This window comes from Eleutherodactylus coqui, chromosome 9, assembly GCF_035609145.1.
Source record: "Eleutherodactylus coqui strain aEleCoq1 chromosome 9, aEleCoq1.hap1, whole genome shotgun sequence".
NCBI lineage: Eukaryota > Metazoa > Chordata > Amphibia > Anura > Eleutherodactylidae > Eleutherodactylus > Eleutherodactylus coqui.
This window is the reverse complement of record NC_089845.1, coordinates 53,169,042-53,196,586: the sequence shown is the minus strand read 5'-3', so window position 1 is coordinate 53,196,586 and position 27,545 is coordinate 53,169,042. Positions and strand designations below refer to the sequence as shown.

Genomic DNA, 27,545 nt, shown 5'->3' with positions numbered 1-27,545 from the left:
CACCACATAGTATGAAATCGGCTGCGGATATGTGGTTGATTTCTAATATTAACCCCACAGTAGCTCCAGTAGTAATAATCACCCCTTCAGTAGCAATATTAACTGCACAGTAACCCCAGTAGTAATAGCCCCTCTAACCGATACGTTTACCTTCTCCTTGTAGTCAGCATCGCTCATTCTCTTTTCGGCGCTGCAGCCAGTGTACCTACTGTCGGAAGTGTGTGCGGCTGGAACGCTTCCTCCCTTCTCCTCTCCTGCGGAACGAAGGAGAAGAGGTCAGAGGAGGAGGATCCGGGGTGCACAAACTAAAGTCAGAGTGTGCATCGGGATCAGCTGTGTGATTACTGTCCACAAAGCCATGGCACCCCTTCTGGTAATCACTATAGTGGTGAGCAGCCGTCAGGTCGTGTACCAGCAGAGAGGGCTCTGCGTGCCATAGTTTCGCCACCACTGTACTAGCACATCATGTCCATACAGTGCTGTTCCCTGGAAAACATCCACTTAAGGCCCAATGCCCACAGATGGATTATCACTGCGGAAATCGCAGCCAGACATCCGCCGCAAATTCCGCAGCAATGTCCGTCCATAGACATGCCATTTAAATAATTCTCCCCTGTCCACGGGTGGAAATCAACTGCGATTTTCTGCTCGCAGGGGAGAATCGCAGCATGTTCTATTCTGTGTGGAAAAATGCATTGACGGCTTCCATTGCAGTCAATGGAAGCTGTCCGTCCCGCGATACTTCCACTGTGAGCACAGCGAAAGTATTGCGGGAATCCGTATCACCGCCCAGCGCTGGTGCGTCATGCGCCGCACTGCACATGTGCGCCGGCTCACCGGACAAGACACTCGCGGCGGATCCAGAGAGGCGAGAATGGGGTATCAGGGGGGCGCCGGGTCTGATTCTGCTGCAATATTTCACAGGCGAAATCCGGCCCAGCCGTGGGCATGAGGCCTAATGGGATTGCCCTGGAGTAGGACATGTATGAACTGTTTTACAATGACATATGAGGATAAAAGGACAATTGTGCTGTCGAAGAAAAATACCCATTCTTCACCTGCCACTTGTGTCTAGTGTTCAGCTTTGTGATCAGCTGACTGTGAGTGGGATTGTAGTGTGATTGATGGGTCCATGCTCTGGTTCTGTTATGCCACATCACATTGCAAGTCAGTCACTGAACAAAACTCGTAGCACAGCGTGTAGTTGTTTCTGAAAATGTTTTACTGCTCATAGCTGTGTCAATGCCGTAAACACAGATCTAGATAGTTATATGATATATGGGCCCATTAGCATGGGCGTGATTTCACCGCATTATGCACAAGCTGCACTTCCGCATAGTACACTGTGAATGGAGTCAATGAAAGTACATTGATTTTCATTGATCCATTCACATTAGCGCATATAAATTTTGTGTAGATGCGCACATAAAAAAGATCGCAGCATGCTCTATTTCACCACGTATCACGCACGAACGACCCTATTGCATATGGGTGGTGTTGTATACGCAACACCACTACGAGGCAGAGCGGGGATTTAAAAAAAAAAAAGATGAAACAAACTAGTCACACTGTGCATGACAGCGTGCATAAAATACTGCCATACGTGGCGATAGCCAGCTCACCGCCGGCTCCCAGAGCGGTAAAATGCTGTGGTACCCACGCACCGTTTTGTGCATTCACCCAGGTGAGTGAGCTCTATGTATAATATATGTTGAGAGTATCATATGTAATAGATGTGTATGGATATGTAGATAAAGTCACAGTCAATGCCTATGCACATGGTATTTGCATGCTGTTTTCAGAAATCTTTCAGCTTAGCAGTGCGATTTGCATGCAGATCGGCAGCAACAGCAGGGAGTAAAGAAGAAAATACCTGTTTTTCCATGATCTACACTTCTGTTGTATATAAGCTGTCTGGTATTGCAGCTCATTCAAATGAATGGGACTGTGCTACAGTACCAGATGCAGCCAATGGACAGGATTTGTGCTCCTTATTGTAATACACATAAATGAGATAAAAATTGGTTTTTTTTATCATTTTCCCAAAAGATGGAATGAGGTGACTCGCCGAATAGAAACGTGGATCACTATATTTGAGCTGAATGAGAATGGAGAATACACGTCGGTAGAATTGCATCAGGCCAAGGATGTTAACACTGGTGGAGTATTCCAGCTCAGACAGGTGAGCTTTACCTGTCTAGGCTTAATCTTGTTCTAATTATATAACAAATGTTTTTGCTATGTACTGTATATAGAGTTAGAATTTTTTTTTTCTATTTTAGGGTCATTCTCGAAGAATCCAGGTTACGGTAAAACCTGTGCAGAATTCTGGGACATTACCTCTAATGGTGGAAGCCATCCTTTCGGTCTCAATAGGCTGCATCACTGCCCGATCAACTAAGCTGCAGAGAGGATTGGATAGCTACCAGGTAACTAGTCACCGACTGAGCGCTGAAAGTTTCTGGATTTCTTTTCTTTCAAACTAAAGATATTTTACATAAATACAATAAGGGAAAGATAGTTCTTGAGAACATGCTAACCACCAGACCACAGCTGATTATGTGGACCTAGAGGAGATTCCTTAAAGGGGTTATCCCATGAAAAATTGTATAAAAAAGCACCTCGCAGTATGGAAGGATCCCTGCTTATGAGCAAGCTCCTCCATAATGGTCAGCATCTTTTTTGCATGGTGGAGACATCGATGGGTGAGCATGTGCAATGGCATTCTCCTCCGACCAAGCAGGGACCATACTGCATACGCGCTGGCGACCTATGTCAGCTTGGATGCAGCTGGGGGTATCATAATAAAGCTTGTCGAGCATAGAAGAAGTAGTCATTGTGGAACAGCCATCGCTTACTCTTTTAGGCCCGATGCACACAGGCGGATTTTTGCTGTGGAATCTGGAGCGGGCGTCCGCCTCTGTATTCCACAGCAATAACCAACCATAGCATGCAATGCAAAAAAGATTCTTCATGCATATGAGCAGAAACCATTTGCGGTTACTGCCTGCAGATAAAAAAATCTCAGCATGCTCCATTTTTCTGTGGTTCCCGCACGGACGGCTTCCATTGAAGTAAGTGGAAGCCCTCCGGCCCATTTGCAGTTGACATTGCGGACGGGTCACCGGATTTCGTGGGAAAAACAGGAGTTTAAAAAATAATAATCTGTACTGCGCATGTCCAACGGCGAGACATGCAGACAGAGTGGCCAGAAGAAAAGTCCGCGTGGACGCCGCTTGCACACACAGGTACGCAGGGTCACCCACCCTGGTCATGGACGGATTCCATGCAGGATTCCCCACACGCTGTGTGCACGAGGGCTTAGTCAGTGATGATGCTAAAGCCCTAGCACATCTTAATGCAGGTAGGGAGAGAAGTAGACACACAGAGAATGACAGAAAGCATTTACTGCTGTCATACACGCCATGTCACTAATTTATTAGGTCAGTGAGATGGATGTGCAAATGTTTAGAAGGGATCAGGAGGATGCACTATTTTTGTACACAAGAGGTAGGGGGACTAATGACCACAGCTCATACTTTTGAGGTGCCATCACAAGATACAAGGGGCAGAAACAGGTTGCATAGGATCACCTGCTGTTGCCTGGCCACAAGCCGGCTACTGATTGCACAGAACACAATGGTCAGAAGATGTGAAAGACTAGGGAAAAAAAACGATTTTCATTATGATTTTGAACTAAAGCCCCATTTACACTCAAAGATGATCGCTCAAAATTCGTTCAAAAAAAGAAAATGACAGTTTGAATGATCATTTTGCATAAGCTGCTAATAGGCACTAATGCCCATTAGCAGCTTATTATCTTCACTTAAATGTAAATGAGCCTCCCTGAGCTGTATGCAGAGAACAGCAGGTGGTCTGTTATCTGTATACAGCCCCTTTGTTCTGCCGCGGGACTGCAGCTGAATACAATGTAATCAGCGCTCCTGTGGAGAACATGGTGTGCGGTCCCTGCTATCAGCTCTGTCCAAACGATGGATTTTAAACCAAACTAAAAATCATTGTTCAACTGAAAAGCAAAGGATGGTAGCATTTACACGTAACTATTATCGCTCAAAAGGCATTCTTTGTTGGGTCGTTCACTTGTTCCGTTTAACACGAATTGGACAGTATTTCACATAGTGAATGTGAACACTGAACGAGAAGGGAATGATGCTTATTGAATGAGTCAAGGATGAATCTGCCTTTTTAAACAGGCTGCACGAGAGCGAACAAGCTGGTGATGACTTTGCCAGCTCATTCGCTCGTGCAAATGAGTCATACAATCTAAAAGGGCCCTTAAAGGGGTTTTGTCATTCAAAAAATAAATAAATAATTAACACTTATTCCTCCCCCATCAGTCTACCTACCGCATCTTCTACTCATCGATCTTCTCCTGCAGTCCCTGGGTCACCTCACCTCCAGCCGGCCGGTTCCTCTTCTTCCCTTATGCTGTGGCTTTCTTCTTCCGGCAGGTCAGTGTCTAGCAGGAAGCGCCGGATGCTATGTCAGGCTATTGCAGAGACTGTGCATGCGTGCTGTCTTGCGGCGTTAATATAGGAACTCTCGCACCGAGACAGCACTTGTCTTTGCATTAGCCCGACATAGCGTCCGGCGCTTCCTGCTAGGCAGTGAATGTTACGTCACTAGTGACTGGGTACATTGCCCTGCAGGAAGAAGACTGCAGCTAATGGATGCTTCATCACCGGAAGACTAAGAATCAGCCGGCTGGAGGTGAGCCAGGAGAAAATCGGCGGGGAGAAGGAGGGGTAAGTAGAATGCCTGGGTAGGAATAGATAAGTATTGATTTTTTTCCCCCCTAATGACAGAACACCTTTAAACAATTGTACCGCTAGACTGTGTCAATGTCATAACATTGGTTAGTAAAAGGGTTTGTGGGATAACCCCTTGTTAAGAAAATTGTAGATCAATGTATCAGTTAATTGTTTTTCTATTAGATTGTAGACTGGAAAGATATAGCATGATGTTAGTATAAGTAGTGAAGGGGTTAAACAAAACAATTTCTATGCCAGTGCAGAAGATTAGGCAGTCTCTCAGTCCTCCCCTTGCATACCTTCTCACTGAAATCATAACAGTTTCTTTTGTATGTTATAGTTACACCTTAAAAGGTGTAACTTATGTTAAACATTTTAGTTGTACCCTAGCATGTATTATTATTAATCTTGGAGGTATGTACTTTTCCTGTGATGTCATTTATGGTATATAAACCACATACAACTTTTGAATACATTAGAAATCATTTGATACCGCAACAAGGCTGGTGTGATTTGTATTTCTCTAAGGGGCCCAGAATTCTACAGGAGATCTGGGATTGTCTTCTCCTTGATAAATGCATAAATTCTCCTTACACCCATTTAAGTTCAATAGACTTTAGTATAAAGTAGGAAAAGCTATTGCATAAGTGCTGCAACGGAATCAGTGATCTTGGACCTCATTATCCCAGCTTTATTAAAAGAAACAAACAACAAAAAAAACATTCTGTTTTGTGTATCTTTAGTATGTGAATTAGCATTGGACAGACAGGCAATGTGCTAGAAATGCAATTTTCCACTTTCTGTATAGTTAGCATTGTGTATGTAACACTGTGTTCTAGTACTACTAGTGCTTTGTTACTATGTGATAAAAGCCATGCATGTCCTGTTTACATCGTGTATTCTCTCCTACCAGAAAGATGAGGATGATGTTGATGGTGATGATGATATGGATAGTTACCAGGTATTATTACAGAGGCTGCTTCCAATCCCAAGGCATGGGACACAGTTCTGCTCTGCACTACAACATGGAAAGAGGGGAAGCGATCTTTTGGAGTGGGTGGGTGGGTGGGGGAGATATTTTGGGAAGAGGGTGGGAAAGGCTAATCAAGCTGCGAACCAGGGAAGCTTAAAACGAATCACTCCCTATTGCCATCACTGAACCATCACCTAAAATGCTTACAGACATGAAACCTTGCATAACACTATCTAACGTACTTTCACAGAGTAGGCTTTACAGGTGGCATAAGAAAAGAACAAACAATATCTATTTCCTGATGGTGGATCAAACATGGGTCAGCCATTGGCACTGTATTTGCACTAATGAGGGCACATACAACAGATGGCTTTTCTTTTTTCCTCTTTCTTGAAGTTGCCCATATACAGAAGTTAGTAGTTGTTTGGATGATGATTCATCCTACAGGTATCTTCCCTATTCACCGGGACATAGAAAATCAGTTATTCACTATCAAACCTTCACAGTTCTGATTTCTTGAAATATATAAAACTTAACTTTTATTGTTTTAAACATGATAAAAATTCTGAGGATATACAAAACACTATGAAACAAAACCAAACATATAGCTTAGTCCAATAACAATACATCTGATCAGGTACACATACTGTGTCCAGTAGTAGTGTTCAAAAAAAGAAATGCAAGTGCAGCAGCCCTCCTTCAGTCAAAAACACTATTTGTGTGAGGTATAGAGCCAGTGTGCAAAGCTCAGTGGTAAGGGCCCCGAGTCCAGGGTACAGAGATCCACCACATAACCAAAGAGATTGAGCAGCACAGCCTGTTTCTTCCAAAAATGAAGTTCTTTATTTTTCCATATACCTAGATAGCCAGCAACGTTTCAACTCCTACTGGAGTCTTTTTCAAGCTTAAAAATAACTCTAGTGGGAGTTGAAACGTTGATGCCTGTCTATGTATATGGAAAAATAAAGAACTTCATTTTTGGAAGAAACAGGCTGTGCTGCTCAATCTCTTTTGTTATGTAGTAGTGTTCGATCAAGATTAAGGATGAGCGAGTATACTCGCTAAAGCACTACTCGTCCGAGTAATGTGCTTTAGACGAGTATCCCCCCGCTCGTCCCTAAAGATTCGGGGACCACTGCGGAGCCGGGAGCTGCGGGGGAGAGCGGGGAGGAACGGAGGGGAGATCTCTCTCTCCCGCCCGCTCTCCCCTGCTCCCCGCCGCGACTCGCCTGTCAGCCGCAGCGGTCCCCGAATCTTTATGGACGAGCAGAGAGATACTCGTCTAAAGCACATTACTCGGACGAGTAGTGCTTTAGCGAGTATACTCTCTCATCCTTAATCAAGATGTACCTAAAACCAAACCATGTACTGTCTCAATATAGATAGTATACTATTCTGAGCTACAGATAATGTACATAGTCATGGGTGGAGTACCATCATATAGGTACCCAATTATAGTATCCCCACTATCTGGGGGCCTAACAGTACAGTGAAAAAGTGATTGAACTGTGCTTCTGTGTATACACACACTGTACAAACAGGTGACTATGGACATTTATACGTGTTATCCACCTATTCCTCTGGATAGATCATTCACCTATATTACTGCCTGCTTATTACTCTGATGATGTATTAAGCGTTTTGCTGCGCTGCAGTAATATACTAATCAGCCCAAGTGGGTTTATAGCCATAGATTTATCGACAAGATCCTTCATCAAGATCTTATGATTTGGGTTTATGCACAATCGTTTTTGGCTCTTGGGTCTATGCACCTGAATTTTTGGTTCGGTTTGACGTGTTTCTGTTTAATTCAACTCATCAGGAACCACTTTTTATGTTACAGGAAACCCCAATAAAACAAGACTATTTGGTGATCCTCAGCAAAAAAAGCTGGTATCTTTGTGGAAAAACTTCCTTACTTTATTTACTTTGTGCCATACAAAACAGGATAAAACTAAGTAAGCGTTTCAATCCTATGCAGGATCTTGATAAAAACATAATACAGGAAAACCCAATAAAACAAGACTATTATTTGGTATGTTATCACTCACAGTTAGGCACCAAAGGGTGTCAACTCTCCTTTACTGAATAGAATAGAGCAGGCATTGCAGGCCAGAAATGTCCAATGTACATTAATGAGAGCTTATACATTCAGATACATTCGCTCTCAATCATTGGAAGGGATCCAGCAGATTAGACAAAAAGAGACCTGCAGTCTAAACATAGGCAGGTGTCACATGTGCTTTTTTTCTCTTTGTCTACTAATAGATCAGGTAAACTATATGTTTTTATCCCTTATTTATCTTTTTTTCTAAGATCTCTCGGCTATGCTATCACTCTAATGATTTCACCTAACTATATAGTCTAGGCTTGTGTCTTGTTTAGCAGCATAGAAACATAATAAAATGAAAATAACAGGCAGGAGCCTCTGTCAAACTTCTTTGTTATTATCATCTTATTATGTTTCTATCAAGAGCCTGCACAGGATCGAAAAGCTGACTTAGGTTTATCCTGTTTTGTATGGCACAAAGTAAATAAAGACAAGGAGGTTTTTCCACAAAGATCCCAGCTTTTTTCGCGTGGATCACCAAATAATAGTCTTGTTTTATTGGGTTTTCCTGTATCATAAAAAGTGGTTCCTGATGAGTTGAATCTAACAGAAACGTGTCAAACCGAACCAAAAATTAGGGTGCATAGACCCAAATCATGATGAAAGATCTCGTCGATAAATCCATGGCTATAAACCCACTTGGGCTGAATAGTATATTACTGCAGCGCAGCAAAACACTTAATGCATCATCAGAGTGGAATTAGGTGTAAATATGAGCACGCCGTAGAGAAGTATAAGCGGGCAGTAATATAGGTGAATGATCTATCCAGAGGACTAGGTGGATAATACCTATAAATGCCCATCCTCACCTGTTTGTACAGTGTGTGTATACACAGAAGCACAGTTTAATCACTTTTTCACTGTACTGTTAGGCCCCCAGATAGTGGGCATACTATAATTGGGTACCTATATGATGGTACTCCACCCATGACTATGTACATTATCTGTAGCTCAGAATAGAACACTATCCATATTGAGACAGTGCATGGTTTGTTTTTAAATACATTTTGATCGAACACTACTACTGAACACAGTATGTGTACCTGATCAGATGTATTGTTGTCATTGGACTGGGCTATATGTTTGCTTTTGTAAATGCATGCCCCGACTGAGCAACGAACGAGAATTTGTTTGCTTCTCGTTCTTCCTTCAATTTCTGCATGCAGAAAACTGAGTGATGCATCGGCCCGTATAAACAGGCAAACAGTCACTTATGAACTAATGGATATTGTCAGTGGCCTCGGGCGGACCAGAACGCTCCCTGGCCCAATCCGCCTCCAGTCACTAAGCGATGCTCCATCATGTGTAAAAGCACAAGAACAATGATCTTGGGATGACCTGTCGGACATCTGCACCCAACAGATCATCCATTAGAGGGCGCTAAGATAAGTGGCTGTCTGTCATCAGTCTCTTGGGGAAGTTAATGATCAAACCGGAAGTAATTTTAGATAATCTGTCACCTTCGTAATGAGTGAAAAATATAACGAACACATGTATTTTGATAGTTATTCCTATTCCCCAGCGTGCACTTGTAAACCAACCATGTACATAAGGAAGATGGAACAATACCTCTGCAGCGCCACCTATTGGATGGCAGCATTCCTGCAAATCAATGTCCGACCCTTTATCCAGGTCTTTAGAACAATGATCGAGAATTGAAAACCAAGCCAGAATCCATACATAGACAGCTGTTTCAGGGTGTTTGCCCCTCATCAGTGTGCAGTAGGATCCTGGCTTGGCTGGTGAGAGGCCTATGACGTGGGTCAGGAAGAGTATCCTCACTCCTTAAGCACATAGAAGGTATATGAGGAGACTCAAAAGGCCATGCATGCTCCGCTGGGAAATATATGCAAATAAGGAAGATAGCACAATACCTCTATAGCGCCATCTATTGGATGGCAGCATTCCTGTAAAACAATGTCCGACCCTTTATACAGATCTTTAGAACAATGATGAAGAATTGAAAACCATAGCAAGAAGGAGGCAGTACTTTAAGGGCTCCTGCCCATGAGCGTATATGTGTGTATACATGCTCGCAAAAGCATAACATAATTGCGCCATGAATGGAGCGCATCACGTGCATTTTACTGTTCTTTTTTACGCTGCATGGCCCGTTCACTTTGGCGCGAGACACAACCGCGCCATTATTGAACCAGTTGAGCAGCCTAATTAGTCCCTGGTGTTATCATTTAACACTGCAAAATTGCGCAGTTATGTGCGTGGTTTCAAGTGGACAGGGTATGCATTTGTGCCCCCTATAAACTCCTCTGGTGCCCTAGGTGGGCAAATGCGTACAAGTTAATACACAACAATGACTTTCAGTGGTGGAGCCCAATGAAAATGCAGTCCAAAATAGACCTGATATACTGTTCCTGTACTGCTTCCACCATTAGGAGTGCAATGCCTGGTGACCTCTTTCATCAGGATCATTAGCTACTGGCCTGCTCGATTCCAGATTCCCAGGTTGTGGGAAACTCAGAAATTGTAGAAATATCCAGTACTGAGAAGTTCATGCAGTAATGTACAACGTGACTAATGATAATACCCTCATTCACAGTTGCACTAACATACGGCTTACTACATACTGATATATTGTTCCATTCACACCAGACAGCAGTCAGCACAAGGCATGATGCATGACTTGGTTTAATATGCATGGAAACAAGTATTCAGACGCGGACCTGCTGATAATCTTTCGCAAGCAGCTGTGTGCAGAACTAATGGCGAAATTGTATTAATCTGGTTTTCTTGGACATGTAAAGGAAACTATCCGGCTATACATCACTCCAGGCTTTTGTCATTAAATATGTTTTATGTTGTATCACATTGAGCAGACCCATATTAATACATGCAGTATACTATAGGGAGAATTTATCCAGGCTAGCATTTCCATTACCTGTCTTGGTATGAACTGCGCTGGAGTAAGATGCACGCCACTTAATAAATTGGGCATATCTTTGGCCCCCCACGTGCCAAACAGTAAAATCGACGACTGTTTCTGGCATAAATTACAGTAAATTTGCTGGGCCATAGGAGGCCTCACCCCTTCCCGCAAAACACCCCCTACTTAAAAAAGAAAATTGAAGAGCGCTACATAAAAAGGCAAAAAGTTTTTTCTTTGTGTGTGTACACAAAAAAGGCGTCTACCAAAATGCGTAGAAATTTTCCAGCGCGATTCTGACACAGCCAGTGATAGAAAATCCCCCTATGTTTCTTTGTCACATCTGATGGGGCAGATAAATTAATATGTATCAATATTCATAATATCAATATCCAAGATGTAGACCTTCACAGCTCCATTTATTTTATTCCCTTTTTCCGATTTCATTTTTTTGAAGAACAACATAAAACTGTTTAATGACATCACTTCTTAATTTTCACCTCATTCATGTGACAGATGATTAAATGGAAAGCTTAAAGGTTACAGCGTTATCATTATGTCATTATTTTGTATCTTTGAAACAGGAGGAGGATTTGAATTGTGTCCGTGAGAGATGGTCAGATGCACTGATAAAGCGCAAAGAGTACCTGGATGAGCACATTCAGAAAATCATCAACAAACAAGGTTTACATGTTTAGACATTGTTTTTGCACATTGTTACATATACTGGATGGTCACTTTATTTGAGACACCGGCCGTTCACAATTGGAGAAGCCCTGTATGGGAATTAGGCATGTGACCCCGGAGTGCAGTATAAAATGCAAGTGAGACCAGTTGGAATGAATCCACATATAAATGGGAAAATCGAGCGATCTGAGTGACTTTGAATGAAACCTGGTCATCAGTGCTAGACTAGCCGAGGCCAGTATCTCCAAAATGGCCAACCTTGTTGGGTTTTCTCGTTTAACGGTGTGTAGAGTATACAGATAATGGGACGATCAAGGAGAAACATCCAGCAAAAGGGGTTCTTGTGCACATAAACAGCTCCATAGTTCCTTCGCACGGATGGGATATAACAGAAGTTGACCAAATCAGATTTCTGATGCACCATGGTGATAGGAGGATCACACTTTGGCGCAGGCAGCACGAACAGCATGAGTTGTTCACAGCATATTGGTACCTCCATCTAATTTATGGCAGCTGCAAGAAGCTTCCTGTCCACTTGGGTCAATCTTCCTGCAGAACGGCTTAAACACCTAGTAGAATCTATGCCATGATGAATCTCTCAAACCTATAACCGGAATGCCAGCTTGCATAAGCGCAGACCATGACCCATTCTTGGTGAATTTAATTAATGTATGGGCTTCACTTGACTTCTGATAAATCAGAAGAAGATCACATTGACTGACAACGTTAGGATCTGCAGATGTTCTGAATCCCAATGGCGCCTCTGTATGGAATTCTCTGACATAACATGGCCGGTAAAGCACCATTAATTTGACCTCTCTTCGTTCAGCATGTTGTGTCAGAGATTACTAGTGTAGATGCAGTCCTCTTCCTATGACGCGTCAGAGGAACACATTTATGTTGATTTCCACCTCTTTGAAAAAGCAATGTTTCAAATAGTCCTTCTAGCCATAAATGAGCGTGTCTGTTGCAGAAAAGACTGAGGATGACATAGAGAGGGAAGCGCGGCTGGTCGAACAATGGGTTGGACTAACAGAAGAGAGGAATGCAGTACTAGTACCAGCGCCTGGAAGTGGCATTCCCGGAGCTCCAGCCAACTGGTATGTTGTCAAATACTGTTTTGTTGCTTTACTTAGTACATGAGACTAGTCATCAGCTATAGCTATTTATTAGGTGGATTACAAATAATCAGTTGTGATATGTTAACTAAGTGCAAGCAGAAATGAGCTGAACTCTCTTACCACACTCTTACATTATCATTTGCCTTTAGTGATTTTGAACTCCACCATAGAAGCATACTAATAACAAATAATAAAAAAAAAGATCAAATAAAGCCATAATTTAATGTGTCAAAATCCTTACCTACATATGTTTACTGCACATTTGTTGAATAAATGCTTTTTATATGCCTGCCAAATGACAGCCAAATCGAGGGGCGATTACTCCCTACTGATCCTCCTCGACCTCTCCGCAGCATTTGACACTGTTGACCACAAACTCCTCCTCAGTATGCTACGCTGCATTGGCCTAAAGGATACTGCCCTCTCCTGGTTCTCTTCCTACCTATCTGACCGCTCTTTCAGTGTCTCCTTTGCTGGCTCTACCTCCCCTCCTCTTCCGCTTGCTGTTGGGGTCCCCCAGGGCTCTGTCCTCGGCCCCCTTCTTTTCTCTATCTACACAGCCCCTATTGGACAAACCATCAGGAGTTTTGGCCTCCAATATCACCTGTATGCTGATGACACCCAGCTATACACCTCTTCCCGTGACATCTCTGCACCTTTACTCCAAAATATCACTAACTGTCTGTCTGCTGTCTCTAACACCATGTCCTCTCTCTACCTAAAACTAAACCTCTCTAAAACTGACCTGCTGGTATTTCCACCCTCCACTAACCGAGCTCATCCTGACATCTCCATCTCAGTGTGTGGCGCCACCATAACTCCTAGACAACATGCCCGCTGCCTTGGAGTCATATTTGATTCTGATCTCTCTTTTGCCCCCTACATCCAATCTCTGGCCCGAACATGTCAGCTGCACCTCAAGAACATCGCAAGAATCCGCTCTTTTCTCACTGTGGACACGCTAAAAACGCTTACTGTTGCCCTCATCCACCCCCGGCTCGATTATTGCAACTCGTTGCTGATCGGCCTCCCCTGCACCAGACTCTACCCTCTCCAATCCATCCTGAATGCGGCAGCCAGGCTCATCTTCCTGTCCAGCCGCTACTCGGATGCCTCTGCCCTGTGCCAGTCACTGCACTGGCTGCCCGTTAAATACAGAATTCAATTTAAACTCGCCACCCTCATTCACAATGCCCTCCACAGTGCAGCGCCCTCCTATATCGCCTCCCTCATCTCAATCCATCACCCAGCTCGTGCTCTCCGCTCTGCTAACGAAACCAGACTGAGCGCCCCTTTAATTCGAACTTCTCATTCCCGCCTCCAAGACTTCTCCAGAGCAGCACCAGTCCTCTGGAATGCACTACCAAAGGCTACCCGAGCAATCCGGGACTCGCAGAACTTCAGGCGTGCTCTAAAAATGCACCTCTTCAGGGAGGCATACCGAATTCCCTAAACAAACCCCTCTGTACTCCGCCTGATAACATGCTCCCTGACCTACTGACTGCAATCCCTGCTAGCCATCTTAAACCGCTCCTGCAGTCATACTGTTTCTGCCGTCACACGGCTAAATGTCTGACCATTGTCTATGTGTATAGCATCCCTCACTCTCCACCTCGCCATACTGTGCGCATCTCCAGCCCTTTACCCTCTGTATCACCCCATTACTTGTAGTATGTAAGCTCGTTGGAGCAGGACCCTCACCCCTATTGTTTCCATCAACTGATTACTATATGTAACCGTGGTTCTGTAATGTTTGTACTTTTGTCTTTCTGTATCCCCCGTCTATGTAAGCGCTGCGGAATATGATGGCGCTATACAAATAAAGTGTATTATTATTATTATACTTTAATTGCTTTTGTCATCTGTGTAGGACTCCGCCGGCAGGAATGGAGGCACATATTCCAGTCCTCTTCCTGGATCTTAATGGTGAGATCATTTATTCTCATTCTTCTTCCTCTTGTCATTATACTTTCCACTATTGCTCTCTTATTTGTATTCCCCTTGTTAGGCTAGTAGTCATTGGTAGCTGTTCATACGTTTCAGGGGTCCTAATCTTAGGAGACACAGTTGTCCACAGATCATATCCCTATGTGGCATTGCCAGCTCTGTTCTCACTACCATCAGGGTGCCATTGCCCATTGGCGGCCAGAATAGTGTACCGTGTTGCACTGTTCTAGCCACTGAAATCTTATGGACCCTTCTATACTTCATTGGGATATGTTAGAATTTGCTGGTATCTTTTGCAGAATGGATTTCCCATAGTGCTTGTACAAGTATAGAGTATTTATTCTGATGGGGATACATCCTTAATGTGAATGTTTTCTTCTTAGTTTTAAAGACGCTTAGCTTTATTACTATGTATCTTGTTTTTGTGCCCTTTGTCTTTTTAAGCTGATGACCTGAGTGCCAATGAACAGCTTGTGGGCTCACATGCCGCAGGCGTTAATTCTATATTACCAAAGGAGCATGGGAGTCAGTTTTACTACCTGCCAATCATCAAGCACAGTGATGACGAGGTAATTGCATATAACATTGGGCTGTTTTTAGAATATGAGATTTGTACATGTAAGGGCTTATTCACACGGACGCGACAATTTTTGTCTGGCCGTGTAATGGCCACAGCGCAGTCGAAAACCATGTGAACGGGCGTTAAAACACACGTTTTAACGCCTGTTCAGACGGTCGAGTGCGGCTAATATACGTTGATCCTAGGATATCGTCCGTTAGGGGGGAGACAGTTTCCGTCTCTCAGCAAGGGGAGTAGGCGGGAGCTAGTGTGCTATGCTCCCGCCCCTTGTCAGCTGCCAGCAATTGAAGGGGGCAGGAAGAGGTGGGAGCTTAGCAACTAGCTCCCACCCCGTCGCGCCCCCTCCCACTGCAAACAGCCGGCAAGGGGCGGAGAGGTAACAGCTTGTATTTAAATAGAAAAATTTCCCCCGCGCTCCTGGGTTCCAGCAGAGATGAAGGACACAATGTCCATAAATAATTTTAAATAATTTATTAGTTCTTTTGCTACGCGTTTCTGCGGGCTTACCCGCTCTCTTCAGGCATAACATTACACAGCACAGTACACTTTTTTATATACACGCTAATAGCTCACGGAAGTGCTCAGACGCCGGCTTTTGGAGCCGCCCTCTGCTTCATGTGAAATAACACGTCATTAATCAGTAACCCTTTATATACTATCAAGTTTCTCTGTTTCTAAAGAGTAGCAGAAAAAAACTGCTATTTAAAAGTCCGTTCGACTCGCTTATACTATTCGTTATCTATTACATTCCACAAATTTAAAACCATAAATTATCTATATCAATAAATAATTACTACAATTTTATTCTAAAATTAGAGATATTACTTTAAACGAATTAACAATAAATCACATTTTCCCAATTTTTCTGTTATATAAATTCTATGAAACCATCATTCATTTTTTCTCTCATAAATAGACCCATTCTGTTGTAAACGACACATTTTTTATAAAAAATTATCTAAATAATTTATAAATGAATTCTAAAATTGTCATTTGTTTAAAAAATTCCATTTTAAAAAATTCCATTTCTATTATACTAATATTTCTATTGATTATGTCCTCTATTTATTATATTTCTATGTATATCAACTCATGTTTTATCGTAACATTAACCCTTTATGATTAACTCTTTATATCTCTCATCTCCTCTCATTCTGTTTAGTCCCTTTAAATCAGATTTTTTCTCAGATTTTTTTAGATTTTTTCTAACACTTCATTTAGCCCTGTTGGTTGCAGGGTTTGGAGTTTGTATATCCAAAACATTTCTTTCCGTTTTAGCTCATTAATTGATTTGCTTGTTATCTGCTCAATTGGTGTAATTTTCAATGTTCTCGATTGGCATTTGTGTTGTTCTGCAAAATGCCTAGATACACTGTGTTTTGTGTATCCTCGTTTGATGTTATATTTATGATTAGCCAATCTGGCACGGATGGCATTTTTAGTTCTTCCGATGTATTTAAACCCGCATTCACATTCTAGCAAATATACAATGTATGTGCTATCACAGTTTAATCTATTTTTATACTGCACTATAATATCTTTATCTTCTATTTTTAGTTTGAAACTATCTCTCTTTTGTTGTATATGCATGCAGCATTTGCATCTGGTTTTATTACATCTAAAAACTCCTTTTTCTAATCTATTTTTCGTAAGGGAACTTGTTATATTTCTATTTTTCAATTCTGCCTTTGAGGGTGCGATGATGTTCTGTAGTGTTTTATTTTTCCTAAAAATTAATCTGGGTTCAACTTCTAAAACGGGTTTTAAAACAGGATCGTTGAGCAAAATGGACCAATGTTTTTTTAAAATACATTTTATACTGTTCGATTGGTTGTTATACTTGGTTATAAAGGATGTTTATGGGGCGGAGAGGAAGAGGGAGGAGGTGGGAGTTTAACAGACATGCTGCTAAACTCCCTTCCACCTCCCTTCTCCAGCAGCTGTCATAGGCTCTCAGAGGAGCCGTATGCCGTATGGAAAAGACAGTTCCAGAACTATCTTTTCTGGCCGGTATAAAAGCAACCGACCGGAATGCGCACCGTATGCGCTATCTTAGCCGGCACTTTTACACAGCGGAAAAACGCCCATCTGATCTGAGGTATTGAAAACCAATACCTCAGATGGGTGGCGTATATCGGCCAGATGTGAAAATGGGGCCAATACATGCCGTGTGAAAGAGCCCTAAGGAAAAGGTTTTCTTAATTTTATCTGATCAAATCAACTCTGCATTGGCAAGAAGTATGCAGGTGATACCGACCAAAGAATAACTGTGTTACTGTGTCCTTGCAGGCTCCTAGTTTGCAGGGGTTTTCTTTGATTTAAAAAAAATTTGGCAGATGCAGGATATTAAGTTAAGTAAGGAAATAAACTTTACCCGTCTCTACAGTCCCTACTGACTGGTTCTGCAGTGATGACAGTACGTACATCGTTCATGTGATCGCTGCAGCCAATCAATGGTCTCAGTGGTGATGCTTGTATGAATCGCACATGTCTACTGAGGCCAGTGATTTGCTGCAGCTAGTCACCTGAACATGACATGATCACTGCAGGAGCGGCATTGGGCTCAGCGGGGATTTAATGGGTGAGTATAGATTACTTATTTTATACCATATTGTGTTCTTGATCACTTTTCTTAGAATCCTGGACAAACCCTTTAACTGTTTCACTGCCAGGACAATTTTGCACACTTCCAACAAACACAAAAGCTGTATTATAAATTAAAAACTAATCATATGATGTCATCACACCCATATATTTTATGAAAGCAGACAGCTGGTACATTTTGAGCATATCATCCTGGACTTTAAAATCATAGACCCCTTCATATAATTTTGCATCAAATCATAAGGTTTGTGGGAAATGCATAAAAATTAATATAAAAGTCTGAACCAAGCAGAACCTTAGATGCACAACTTACATGCTGAAAATGAAAGTTAATATGGAGAATTGATGCCATGCATGCCATTGCCTACATGTACGTATCATCCAGAAATTGACAAATTGCCTGATTTAATGCAAGGGGTCATTAGAAATGTAACCCATCTTCCATTTATTCAGACATAAAGACCTGCTGATAGTTGGCCCATGTAAGCAGTTCATCTATGAATGACTGCCTGTTTACTCTGAATGGAGCTGGACGGCCTGAAGCGACCTTCGGCGCGCTCCGCCTTCATTCAGTGAGGGATTTTTGCTCTTGTGTGGAAGCACAGAAGAGATGATCTTTGGGATATGATAACATGGTTCGCCTAACAGCAGCCTTAGAGAGGTTTCATTGTCCGTCATTATCCTGTCTTACTCTTAGACACTTCTATCATATTGAGAATAATGATCAATGTTTTACTAATTCTCTCTGGTTTTCCGTAATGTGTAGGTTTCCGCCACTGCCTCTTGGGACTCGGCAATCCATGACTCGGTGCACTTGAACAAATTGACTTCCCAGAATGAGCGTATCTATCTCATTGTGAAGGTCACAGTACAGCTAAGTCATCCTGCTGCTATGGAGCTGGTTCTCCGAAAAAGAATTGCTGTAAATGTATATAATAAGCAGGTAACTGTCATGTATTAACTATAATAAAGTCCATCACACACTGTTTCATATTCTCAAATTGGTTATAAAAAAGGGAAGTATGATCACCAAATGACCCACACTTTAAGGTGACCTCTCAGAATAAACTGCTGTGTGTACATGAGGAATAACTATATTTCTGGCCAGCATATAACTTGTATCTTTCATTCTTCACTAGCTTCCCTTTTGCAAGCTTCCACTCTAATTCTCAGTTTTTTTCTGAGCTGGTTGGTGGACACTAGTTGCTATAATGGATCCATACATACACTGCAAACATAGGAGAGCAGAATCCCTTTTTCTCTAAATCTCTGTAGCAAACCCACATAAATAACACCATCATGGAGGGTATTATACAGCAGTACTGAGCAGTGTACATGTGATTTCAGTAGCTGTGAGACAGTAAGCCACTTTCTATTAGCTGCTGCAACGTCTCTGTGTGAGTCTCTTTGCTTCTCTCTCACTCTGCAGCAGCCTCCACCCCCTTCCATAGATTTCTATGGGCAGCATGAGACAACACCAACCACCACTTCCTATAATCCGTCTTGGTGTCTCTGTTAGTAGAAACGGATTTCACATTACAACAGGGAGTGGACAGCAAATTAGAAGGAAGTGAGACTCCTAGTGGTCAGCACTTTAGAGGGATTTTTCAGCACTAAAACCTCATATTAGGTAAATAAAGTGATTTGCACTTTTGCTAGTTATCACACTGGCTATCACATAAACACAAGCTGTTTGAAAGATTAGTGACCATTAAATTACTTTTCAATCAGAGACTAATTTCTTCTCGCAGAGCTTCACACAAAGCTTAAAGCGAAGGATGTCTACGAAGAATATTCTTTATGCCAGCGGAGTCAGCTATGAAATTGTGTCCAACATCCCAAAGGTGACTTTCTTAAATGATTACCAAGTTTAGCTCTTATTATCACCAGTGCCTGAATGTCTGTGGTTTATAAGAAGTATACAATATTGTATTCTTATAGAGATATGATATTTCTGAATTTGTGTTAGTATATATACACTCATTGTCAAACAAAATCCCTCCCCTAGAAGTTGTCAGAATTAAATGACGTTTTCCCTGTGATTGTAAAATTAATATAAGTAAGTGATTACAATATTGGAGCAAAAGGATCATTTATGGCAGTAACTGAACACTTGAAGGGAGGCTCTAGTACCCTGTTGTACCGCCTCTAACTTAAAAACAAGATGTGATACGGGCAGGCATGGAGGCTCAAGTACCCTGTTGTACCACCTCACCTCTAGCTTGGATACAAGATGTGATACTGGTGGACATGGAGGCTCTAGTACCCTGTTGTACCACCTCTAGCTTGGATACAAGATGTGATACAGGCAGGCATGGAGGCTCTAGTACCCTGTTGTACTGCCTCTAGCTTGGATAAAAGATGTGATACAGGCAGGCATGGAGGTTCTACTACCCTGTTGTACCACCTCTAGCTTGGATAAAAGATGTGATACTGGTGGACATGGAGGTTCTAGTACCCTGTTGTACCACCTCTAGCTTGGATACAAGATGTGATACAGGCAGGCATGGAGGCTCTAGTACCCTGTTGTACCACCTCTAGCTTGGATACAAGATGTGATACAGGCAGGAATGGAGGCTCTTGTACCCTGTTGTACCACCTCTAGCTTGGATACAAGATGTGATACAGGCAGGCATGGAGGCTCTAGTACCCTGTTGTACCACCTCTAGCTTGGATACAAGATGTGATACAGGCGGCATGGGGGCTCTAGTACCCTGTTGTATTGCCTCTAGCTTGGATACAAGATGTGATATGGGGAGACATGGAGGTTCCGTATGGTATCCTGCAGCATATCTATCCACATTTGCTATTGGTAATAAATCTGGTGACACTGATTTGGTTATCAGGCAACAGAAGAGACTGAAGACAGAGAAACACTAGCTTTGATGGCAGCACGGAGTGAGTACGAGGCAACATCTGATGGAGAAACATACATTGAAAAATATACGCGTGGCGTGCTGCAGGTGGAGAACATTCTGAGTCTGGAGAGATTAAGGCAGGCAAGTAGCCCCACAGCAAAATAATTAATGTGCGCATGTTTTGTTTGTTTTCAAATCAAACTTTATAGAATTGTCCTAGAAGCTTCTCATCCGATTCTTAGTCTGTGTGATGGTATTACATGATCCCTACCACAGAAATAGTCTAGATGGGGACAGACATACTCCTATCACATTTAATGTTAATGATCACACAGTTATAATAGAGGAGACCACAGCTCACCTTCCTGACTTGTAATACTTATGGTCTGTAGCCTATTTAGGTGAATATAGAAGGTGATAGCAACTAAACTGTCCCCCCAGCAGACAGAAATAGAATAGTCTCAGCTAATGTTGTGCTGATGCATCATGGGATAGATGTGAAACTGAAAATAACTCCTCTCAGCTGCACGGCAGGAATGTGGCTGAAAAACACAGAGGAGGCCTCCAGAATGTGACAGGCTATCAGATGAGGGGGGGGGGGGGGGCTTAAATGCATGTGTTTTGGGATGACAATCATTTTTACAATAGAATTTAATTAAGAAGGTGGCACCATTTGTCTTCTTCAGCTTCTATATCCTTGTATATAGATTTTGCAGTCTGTGTCTTAATATAAGATCTGTCGGTGAAGCTGGACCAACATGGTTGTTCCCCTCAGCTTTCTCCACTCCTGAATGTTCTTATCAGCTAACTTCTGACCACAACAAAGTTTATTTTTGTTGGTGTCATAAATTAGCTGATAAAGTGCAAGAAAAAGATACGGGCTGAAGATATCGCTGCTTCTAGGGGAGAATGTATAAAGGCCTATGTAGACCCAATGATTCTCGCTCAAAGCCGCCTTTTGAGCGAGAATCATTGGGTCTAACTGCACGGACATGCCATAGTGCAGTTGTCATTAACGAGTCGTTCTTCGTTGTCTGAAAAAGAACGATGAGCCTTATCAGTGCCGCGCACTCAGTTCTCAGCGGGGTACTGCTGATACTATTGTTTCAGCTGGTATCCTGCTTGGAGAACACAGCTGGAGTATGAAGAAGACAGCGCTCCAGCTGTGTTCTGCATACCTTGCTTGGAGCGCTCAGCTGTATACCAGCTGTGCACTTTGTGAACAGCAGGAGTATGCAGAAGACTGAGCTGCAGCTGTGTTCTGCATACCCCGCTCGGAGCGCTCTGCTGTATAGCAGCTGAGCACTCTGAGGACACAGCCGGAGTATGAAAAAGGCAGCGCTGCAGCTGTCTTCTGTATACCCCGCTCGGATCGCTCAGCTGTGCTCTCTGTGAAAACAGCAGGAGTATGCAGAAGACAGCACTCCAGCTGTGTTCTGCATACCCTGCTCGGAGCACTCTGCTGTATACCAGCTGAGCACTCCGAGAAGACAACAGCTGTATGCAGTAGATAGCGGTCCCACTTGTCTTCTGCATACAGCGTGAGCCTTCATTTACACACTTGTGCAAAGTGAACGCTCAAAACTGTCACTCAGACTGCCGTTTGAGCGAATTTTGAGAGATCATCTTGCCGTGTAAATGCACACAATGATTTATCACTCAAAAGATGGCTTTTGAGCAAGAATCGTTGTCTAAATGGGCTTTAATACAGCATGCAATGGAGGCTACCATGGTTTTGTATGATGGATTTGTACAGAATCAAAAAAAAAAACCTCTACATGAAATAAGAGGAATATGGAGGTATTGCGTTTTGTACAATATGGAGCCGTCGTACAACCGTTTACATAAAGCCTTAGAGGTGTCACCTTGTAGACCACATAAGAAATTTCAGATTGTGAATTGCTCAATAGATGAACCCATTTTTACCCAACTCCTGTCCTAGTAAAGTTAATTGACAACTCTTGTACCTTTTTAATCTCTGCTTCCAGGCCGTTACAGTGAAGGAAGCAATTTCTAACAAAACAAAGCACATTCGGAGAAGCCTCAGCACCCCCAATATGCACAATGTAAGTATGTTTCTTCAGAGCACTTGAGAACACTATGACATTGCTTCTGTTACTTTCAAGAACTGTAATGTGGTTTATGGCTCCAGAAAGTGGTGTCTACACCTAGAGGTTGTATGTAAAAGTTGCAGTGATGTGACACACATGATAAGGCCGGTTTCCCATTTGCCTTGGAACCTCTGGCCAGAAATTCCATCACAGATGCGGCTCAAAATACTGGAAGAAACAGTTCTGCATGCAGAAAATAGTTCAAACAAGCGAAACTGGACAATAATCGCTCAGTTTAAAGGCGGGCAAACGACTGAATGATGAACAAGAATCGGGAGGTTCTCGCTCGTCGTTCGGTTTCAGTCAGCATTAAAATCAGCACTTGTTCATCCTGATTTATTTTGCGGTCTTAGTATATATAAATGTTCAGGAAATCGGGAGGTCTGGAAATATTCATATACATGCTAAAAAAAGAAAGGATAGAAGAATGTACACTCCCTTAGGCCCCCTTAGGCTGATATCAGTAGTCTTTAGCATCTGTTATACTCTAATATCTCATTTGTAGGTATCCTCTAGTCGTTTGGATCTGTCTGGCTGTGATGAAGAAGATAAGGTACGTTTTTTATTTATCTACTTTTTTTTTTCAAGAAAAGGCAGAAATAGATTGCAGATGGGAAAATACATCTTCCTAAAAAGGTAATTATTTCCTTTTAGATGGAAGATGCAATTAATCCCAACCCACGTTAAGATAGAGGTGAATGTCAACAGCGGAACAGATTTTCTGTATCCTGACATCTATGTAATGGGCAGGCTTAAGGGGTTCCCTCGTAATGGCTGTTCTGTATGTCCATAGTAATAGATCCCCCATGATTATGCATCGCCCAAGAACAATAGGCATGTCCAGAAAAGATTCAGAGCGCCAGAATCCACTGAAATCGAATAAGTTCCAGCACAGCAATGCAGATTTCACAGCAGAAATGATCTCTGTACTGTTTGATCTGTTAGTAAGCAGACTTGCTGAGTAAGGCCATCTACTTTGAGAGAAAAGTGTAGAGGGATATACAAGGGGTGTACAAAAATATGGAAACACCTTAGAAATGCATGGGATTTTAACCATTAGCACTGAGCTGCCCTTTTGGACCCTGCTTGGCTGAGAGCTCTCCCGCACAAATTTGTGTTTACTGCACCTCTTGCCCTGCTCTGGGTGGTTTTGGGAGCCAGCTGGTAACAGCAGCTCAGTGGCTTAAACCCTTGACCAATGGAACTTTGTTGCTTTGGCAGATGTTCACTTCTGCCCGGCAGCATCTGTGTCATATTACCTCCACTTAAAACTTACAACTTTATTATCACATTTCAAAGTATACAGGATGCGAATCACAAGAAGAAATACAACTCATTTTGGAACACAATTCCATCTTCATGTATGAACAATAAAAGCAAATGCCATTGCTTATATAGCAGCTTACAACGATCAGGTGATCAGATAAACCAATAGGCAAAAACTCCACCCTCATTACATGACATAATCATACAAATCATTCATAGTATAATGAGAGATCATGCCTGATATTTAACCCTTTAGGAGCTCTCGTTTGTAATAAAAATATCCATTTAGCTTCCCTATGAACTAGTTTTGACTTCTATTCACCTCAGTGTGGTTTTTAGACTTTCGCTATACCCTGAAATGAAAATGAAGCAACGTTGCCACCATGATGTTGTGCAAAGTGCCTGGGTGCTGCTGACTGATTCCCCATCACAGGATTGGCCACGTCAGACATGTGTTTTTTAATATGTACTGTGATAAAGATAAAGCTGTGGTCATAAAAGGGAGGTATATCTCTCGTAGGTTTCTGTTATATGTGGAACAACTGGAAGAGCACCACCTGCTGGCTGATTAATGACGTAAGCCAGTGGGTGGATACTTAGGCCAGGCTCACACGAACGAGTGTGCCGGCATACCACGAGCATATCTCTCTCGTCCGCGAGCATGCAGCAAGTATGCAATGACATGCGCACTTGCTGCGTGCCACCAACCCCTCTGTACTATTTTGGCACATGTGTGTCAGTGGCCTAATAGAAATCAATGGGCTATTGCATTGCATGCTGCGTGCTGGAGAATTGTGCGTGCACAATGACAATACACCCGTGCGAGACTGGCCTAAAGGAGCAGCTGGTACTCCATTACTGCTGTACCTGAGGTCCCACAGTAAGTTACCAGTTGAAGCCCACCAGTTGTTAGAGGGATAATTCTGTTTAGCCAAGTTCCGGACAGGCAAGGGTTGGATTTCTTCCTTTACTGTTGGATTTCTTCCTTTACTGTTATGGTTTTATTTTTCTATGTAACCGTGCTAAATAATAATCTGGCTGAGTGTCAGCTGAAACATATTTCTGGCTGCCGCCTGCATGTTTCGGGGAACACTTGTTTTTTGACCCCAGCAAAGGCAATCCCAAGCTGATCCTGCCATAGTACTTTTAGTACATCCCATATATTGCAGCCAATTAAATAAATTACAAAAGTAGATTAATGTAATTTTAATATTTTATATTTCCTTCCACAAGCCATAGAAACATTTAAAAACTACTGGCCTAACAACACAAAGGCCCTGTCTTGGGAGCTGTTAATCAGAGGATTTTTGATTTCTAGGTTCTTTACCCAGGGGTCACTAATTTTCACTCTCTACGAAAGATCCACATCAGGATTTTCGTTCTCACTTTATGCCCTATTGTAGCAGGTTGTGAGAGAGATTAGGGGAATGAGTGGAATTGGGATACCAAACATGTGTTTTCTGATTTTGATTGGAGTGATGGTCTTGGTTGGATGACTTGGCGATGTTATCGCTCTTTATCCTCCTATCCCACATGTTGAGGGTCTAATAGCAGTTACTACATTTTTTCAGTCCTACTGCTCATAAGCCTTATAAGTAAATTAGATTTTATTAATGACCATAGAATTTCTATTTAACCACAAGTATTTTAGTTTTGATGGACAATTTTTCTTTTCTCCAGTAGCAAGGCGCTTCAGTGGGGGTGATGTGTTCCTTTTCATTGGCAAATATATTTATGGCCATTTGGGAGGAAGCTTCTGTTTTTTTTGTGATGGCTGTTCTTTCTCCACCCACGTCAGATGGTATGGGAGTTACATAGACTACCTCCTGGTGTGCAATGGAGGGAAGGCCCTCTCTCTGTGAATCCTTTGCATGTCACAATCACTATTGATTGCAGTGTGTAAGGCATTACCAGTGGGGGTTAGTGTTCTCACCAATCCCCGCTGCTGAATCGGTAGGCTGGCTGTCAGTCACAGCTGGCTATCCCCACAGGAAGGCATGGGATCAGCTGTGCCGATCATCAAAAGGACATATTTTTACGTCTATTTACGGAAACCCATTCACAGCCAGAACATTAAAGGGGTTGTCCCGCGGCAGCAAGTGGGGTTATACACTTCTGTATGGCCATATTAATGCACTTTGTAATGTACATTGTGCACTAATTATGAGCCATACAGAAGTTATAAGAAGTTTTTCACTTACCTGCTCCGTTGCTAGCGTCCTCGTTTCCATGGAGCCGACTAATTTTCGGCATCTAATGGCCAAATTAGCCGCGCTTGCGCAGTCCGGGTCTTCTTCTTTTCTCAATGGGGCCGCTCGTGCAGGATGCCGGCTCCGTGTAGCTCCGCCCCGTCACGTGCCGATTCCAGCCAATCAGGAGGCTGGAATCGGCAATGGACCGCACAGAAGCCCTGCGGTCCACCGAGGGAGAAGAATCCGGTGGCCATCTTCAACCGGTAAGTAAGAAGTCACCGGAGCGCGGGGATTCAGGTAAGCGCTGTGCGGTTTTTTTTTAAGTCCCTGCATCGGGGTTGTCTCGCGCCGAACGGGGGGGGGGGGGGGGGGTTTGAAAAAAAAACAAACCTGTTTCGGCGCGGGACAACCCCTTTAACTTATGTCCTGGGGTGGGAAGGGGGGTGAAAAATATTGTAGCTAATATTGATAGAAAAAATCTTTTGGACTGTGCTTCAATTAGGAATGGGGAAGATTTTAAAATAAAAGCATTAAAGATTTATAAATTACTTCTTCTACTGAGTATAATGAACAATTTTTGGATATTGTTTCTATTAGAGAAAAAAATGTTTGTTTATCTGATCACCTGATCGTTGTAAGCTGCTATTCTATGAGGAACATCATTTGCTTTTATTGTTTATGCCATGAAGATGGAACTGTTTTCCGAAATGCGTTGTATGTCTCCTTGTGATTCGCATCTTGTATACTTTTAAAGGTGATGGTAATGCTGGAACCTTTATCTGGACCTGGCTGTGCCCGAACTTGTTCGATGACAGTTCTCTATCAATGCTTGTTGATATTATACACAGACACAATGTCTGTAGCGGCATACTGTGTATAGAAATCTACCAGTACAGTACAATTAAAGAATAAAGTTAAATGTTAAAGACACATTAGGCTGCCTGCAGACAGGCGGAAATTCCGCGGCGAGATTTCCCGCGGAATTTCTGCCGTTGGAAGCTGCCATAGGATTGCGTTGGCAAACAAACCGCGGCATGCTCTATTTCTGTGCAGGGCCCAGCCGCCGGCTCCGGTCTGCGCATGCGCCGGCTGCCGAGCAAGCCGGCACATCAAACAGCCGGTGCCGTGATCGCGGGTGAGTATGCGCCGCTCTCTGCAAGCGCTCGGGTCGGGTCCTGCGGCGAGAATCATCGCAGCCAGATCCGACCCGCCCGTCTGCAGGCGGCCTTTGAGAGACTAAAAAAATAATACCAAATATTGAAAAATCTTATTATCAAAACTGAAGTTCTCATAGAAAACAATAACCACAATAGAAGTCAGGATTTTTATGCACTCCACCAGGAATAAAAAAGTAACCAAAATTATTCCAACACAAATGTTTCCAAGATGAATATTGGCTTAACTCGGGAGAGGGAGGGAGAAGGGTCGGACTTGTTGGATTTC

The 27,545-nt window shown here is 42.7% G+C and overlaps 1 protein-coding gene across 5 annotated transcripts in view; it reads left to right on the top strand.

Annotated features, from left to right (window-relative positions):
- KIF13A (kinesin family member 13A) overlaps positions 1–27,545 on the top strand; it is a 180,549-nt gene that overhangs the window by 136,165 nt on the left and 16,839 nt on the right. For 3 of the 5 annotated variants that reach the window (XM_066579406.1, XM_066579404.1, XM_066579408.1), the window contains exons 24-35: positions 2,050–2,182; positions 2,283–2,429; positions 5,686–5,733; positions 11,321–11,420; positions 12,397–12,523; positions 14,415–14,470; positions 14,936–15,060; positions 18,442–18,618; positions 19,427–19,519; positions 20,522–20,674; positions 22,522–22,599; positions 23,150–23,197. In XM_066579406.1, coding sequence (XP_066435503.1) covers positions 2,050–2,182; positions 2,283–2,429; positions 5,686–5,733; positions 11,321–11,420; positions 12,397–12,523; positions 14,415–14,470; positions 14,936–15,060; positions 18,442–18,618; positions 19,427–19,519; positions 20,522–20,674; positions 22,522–22,599; positions 23,150–23,197 — 1,285 coding nt within the window. The remainder of the gene's footprint in view (positions 1–2,049; positions 2,183–2,282; positions 2,430–5,685; positions 5,734–11,320; positions 11,421–12,396; positions 12,524–14,414; positions 14,471–14,935; positions 15,061–18,441; positions 18,619–19,426; positions 19,520–20,521; positions 20,675–22,521; positions 22,600–23,149; positions 23,198–27,545) is intronic. The other 2 variants (XM_066579407.1, XM_066579405.1) reach the window with 1 other exon arrangement.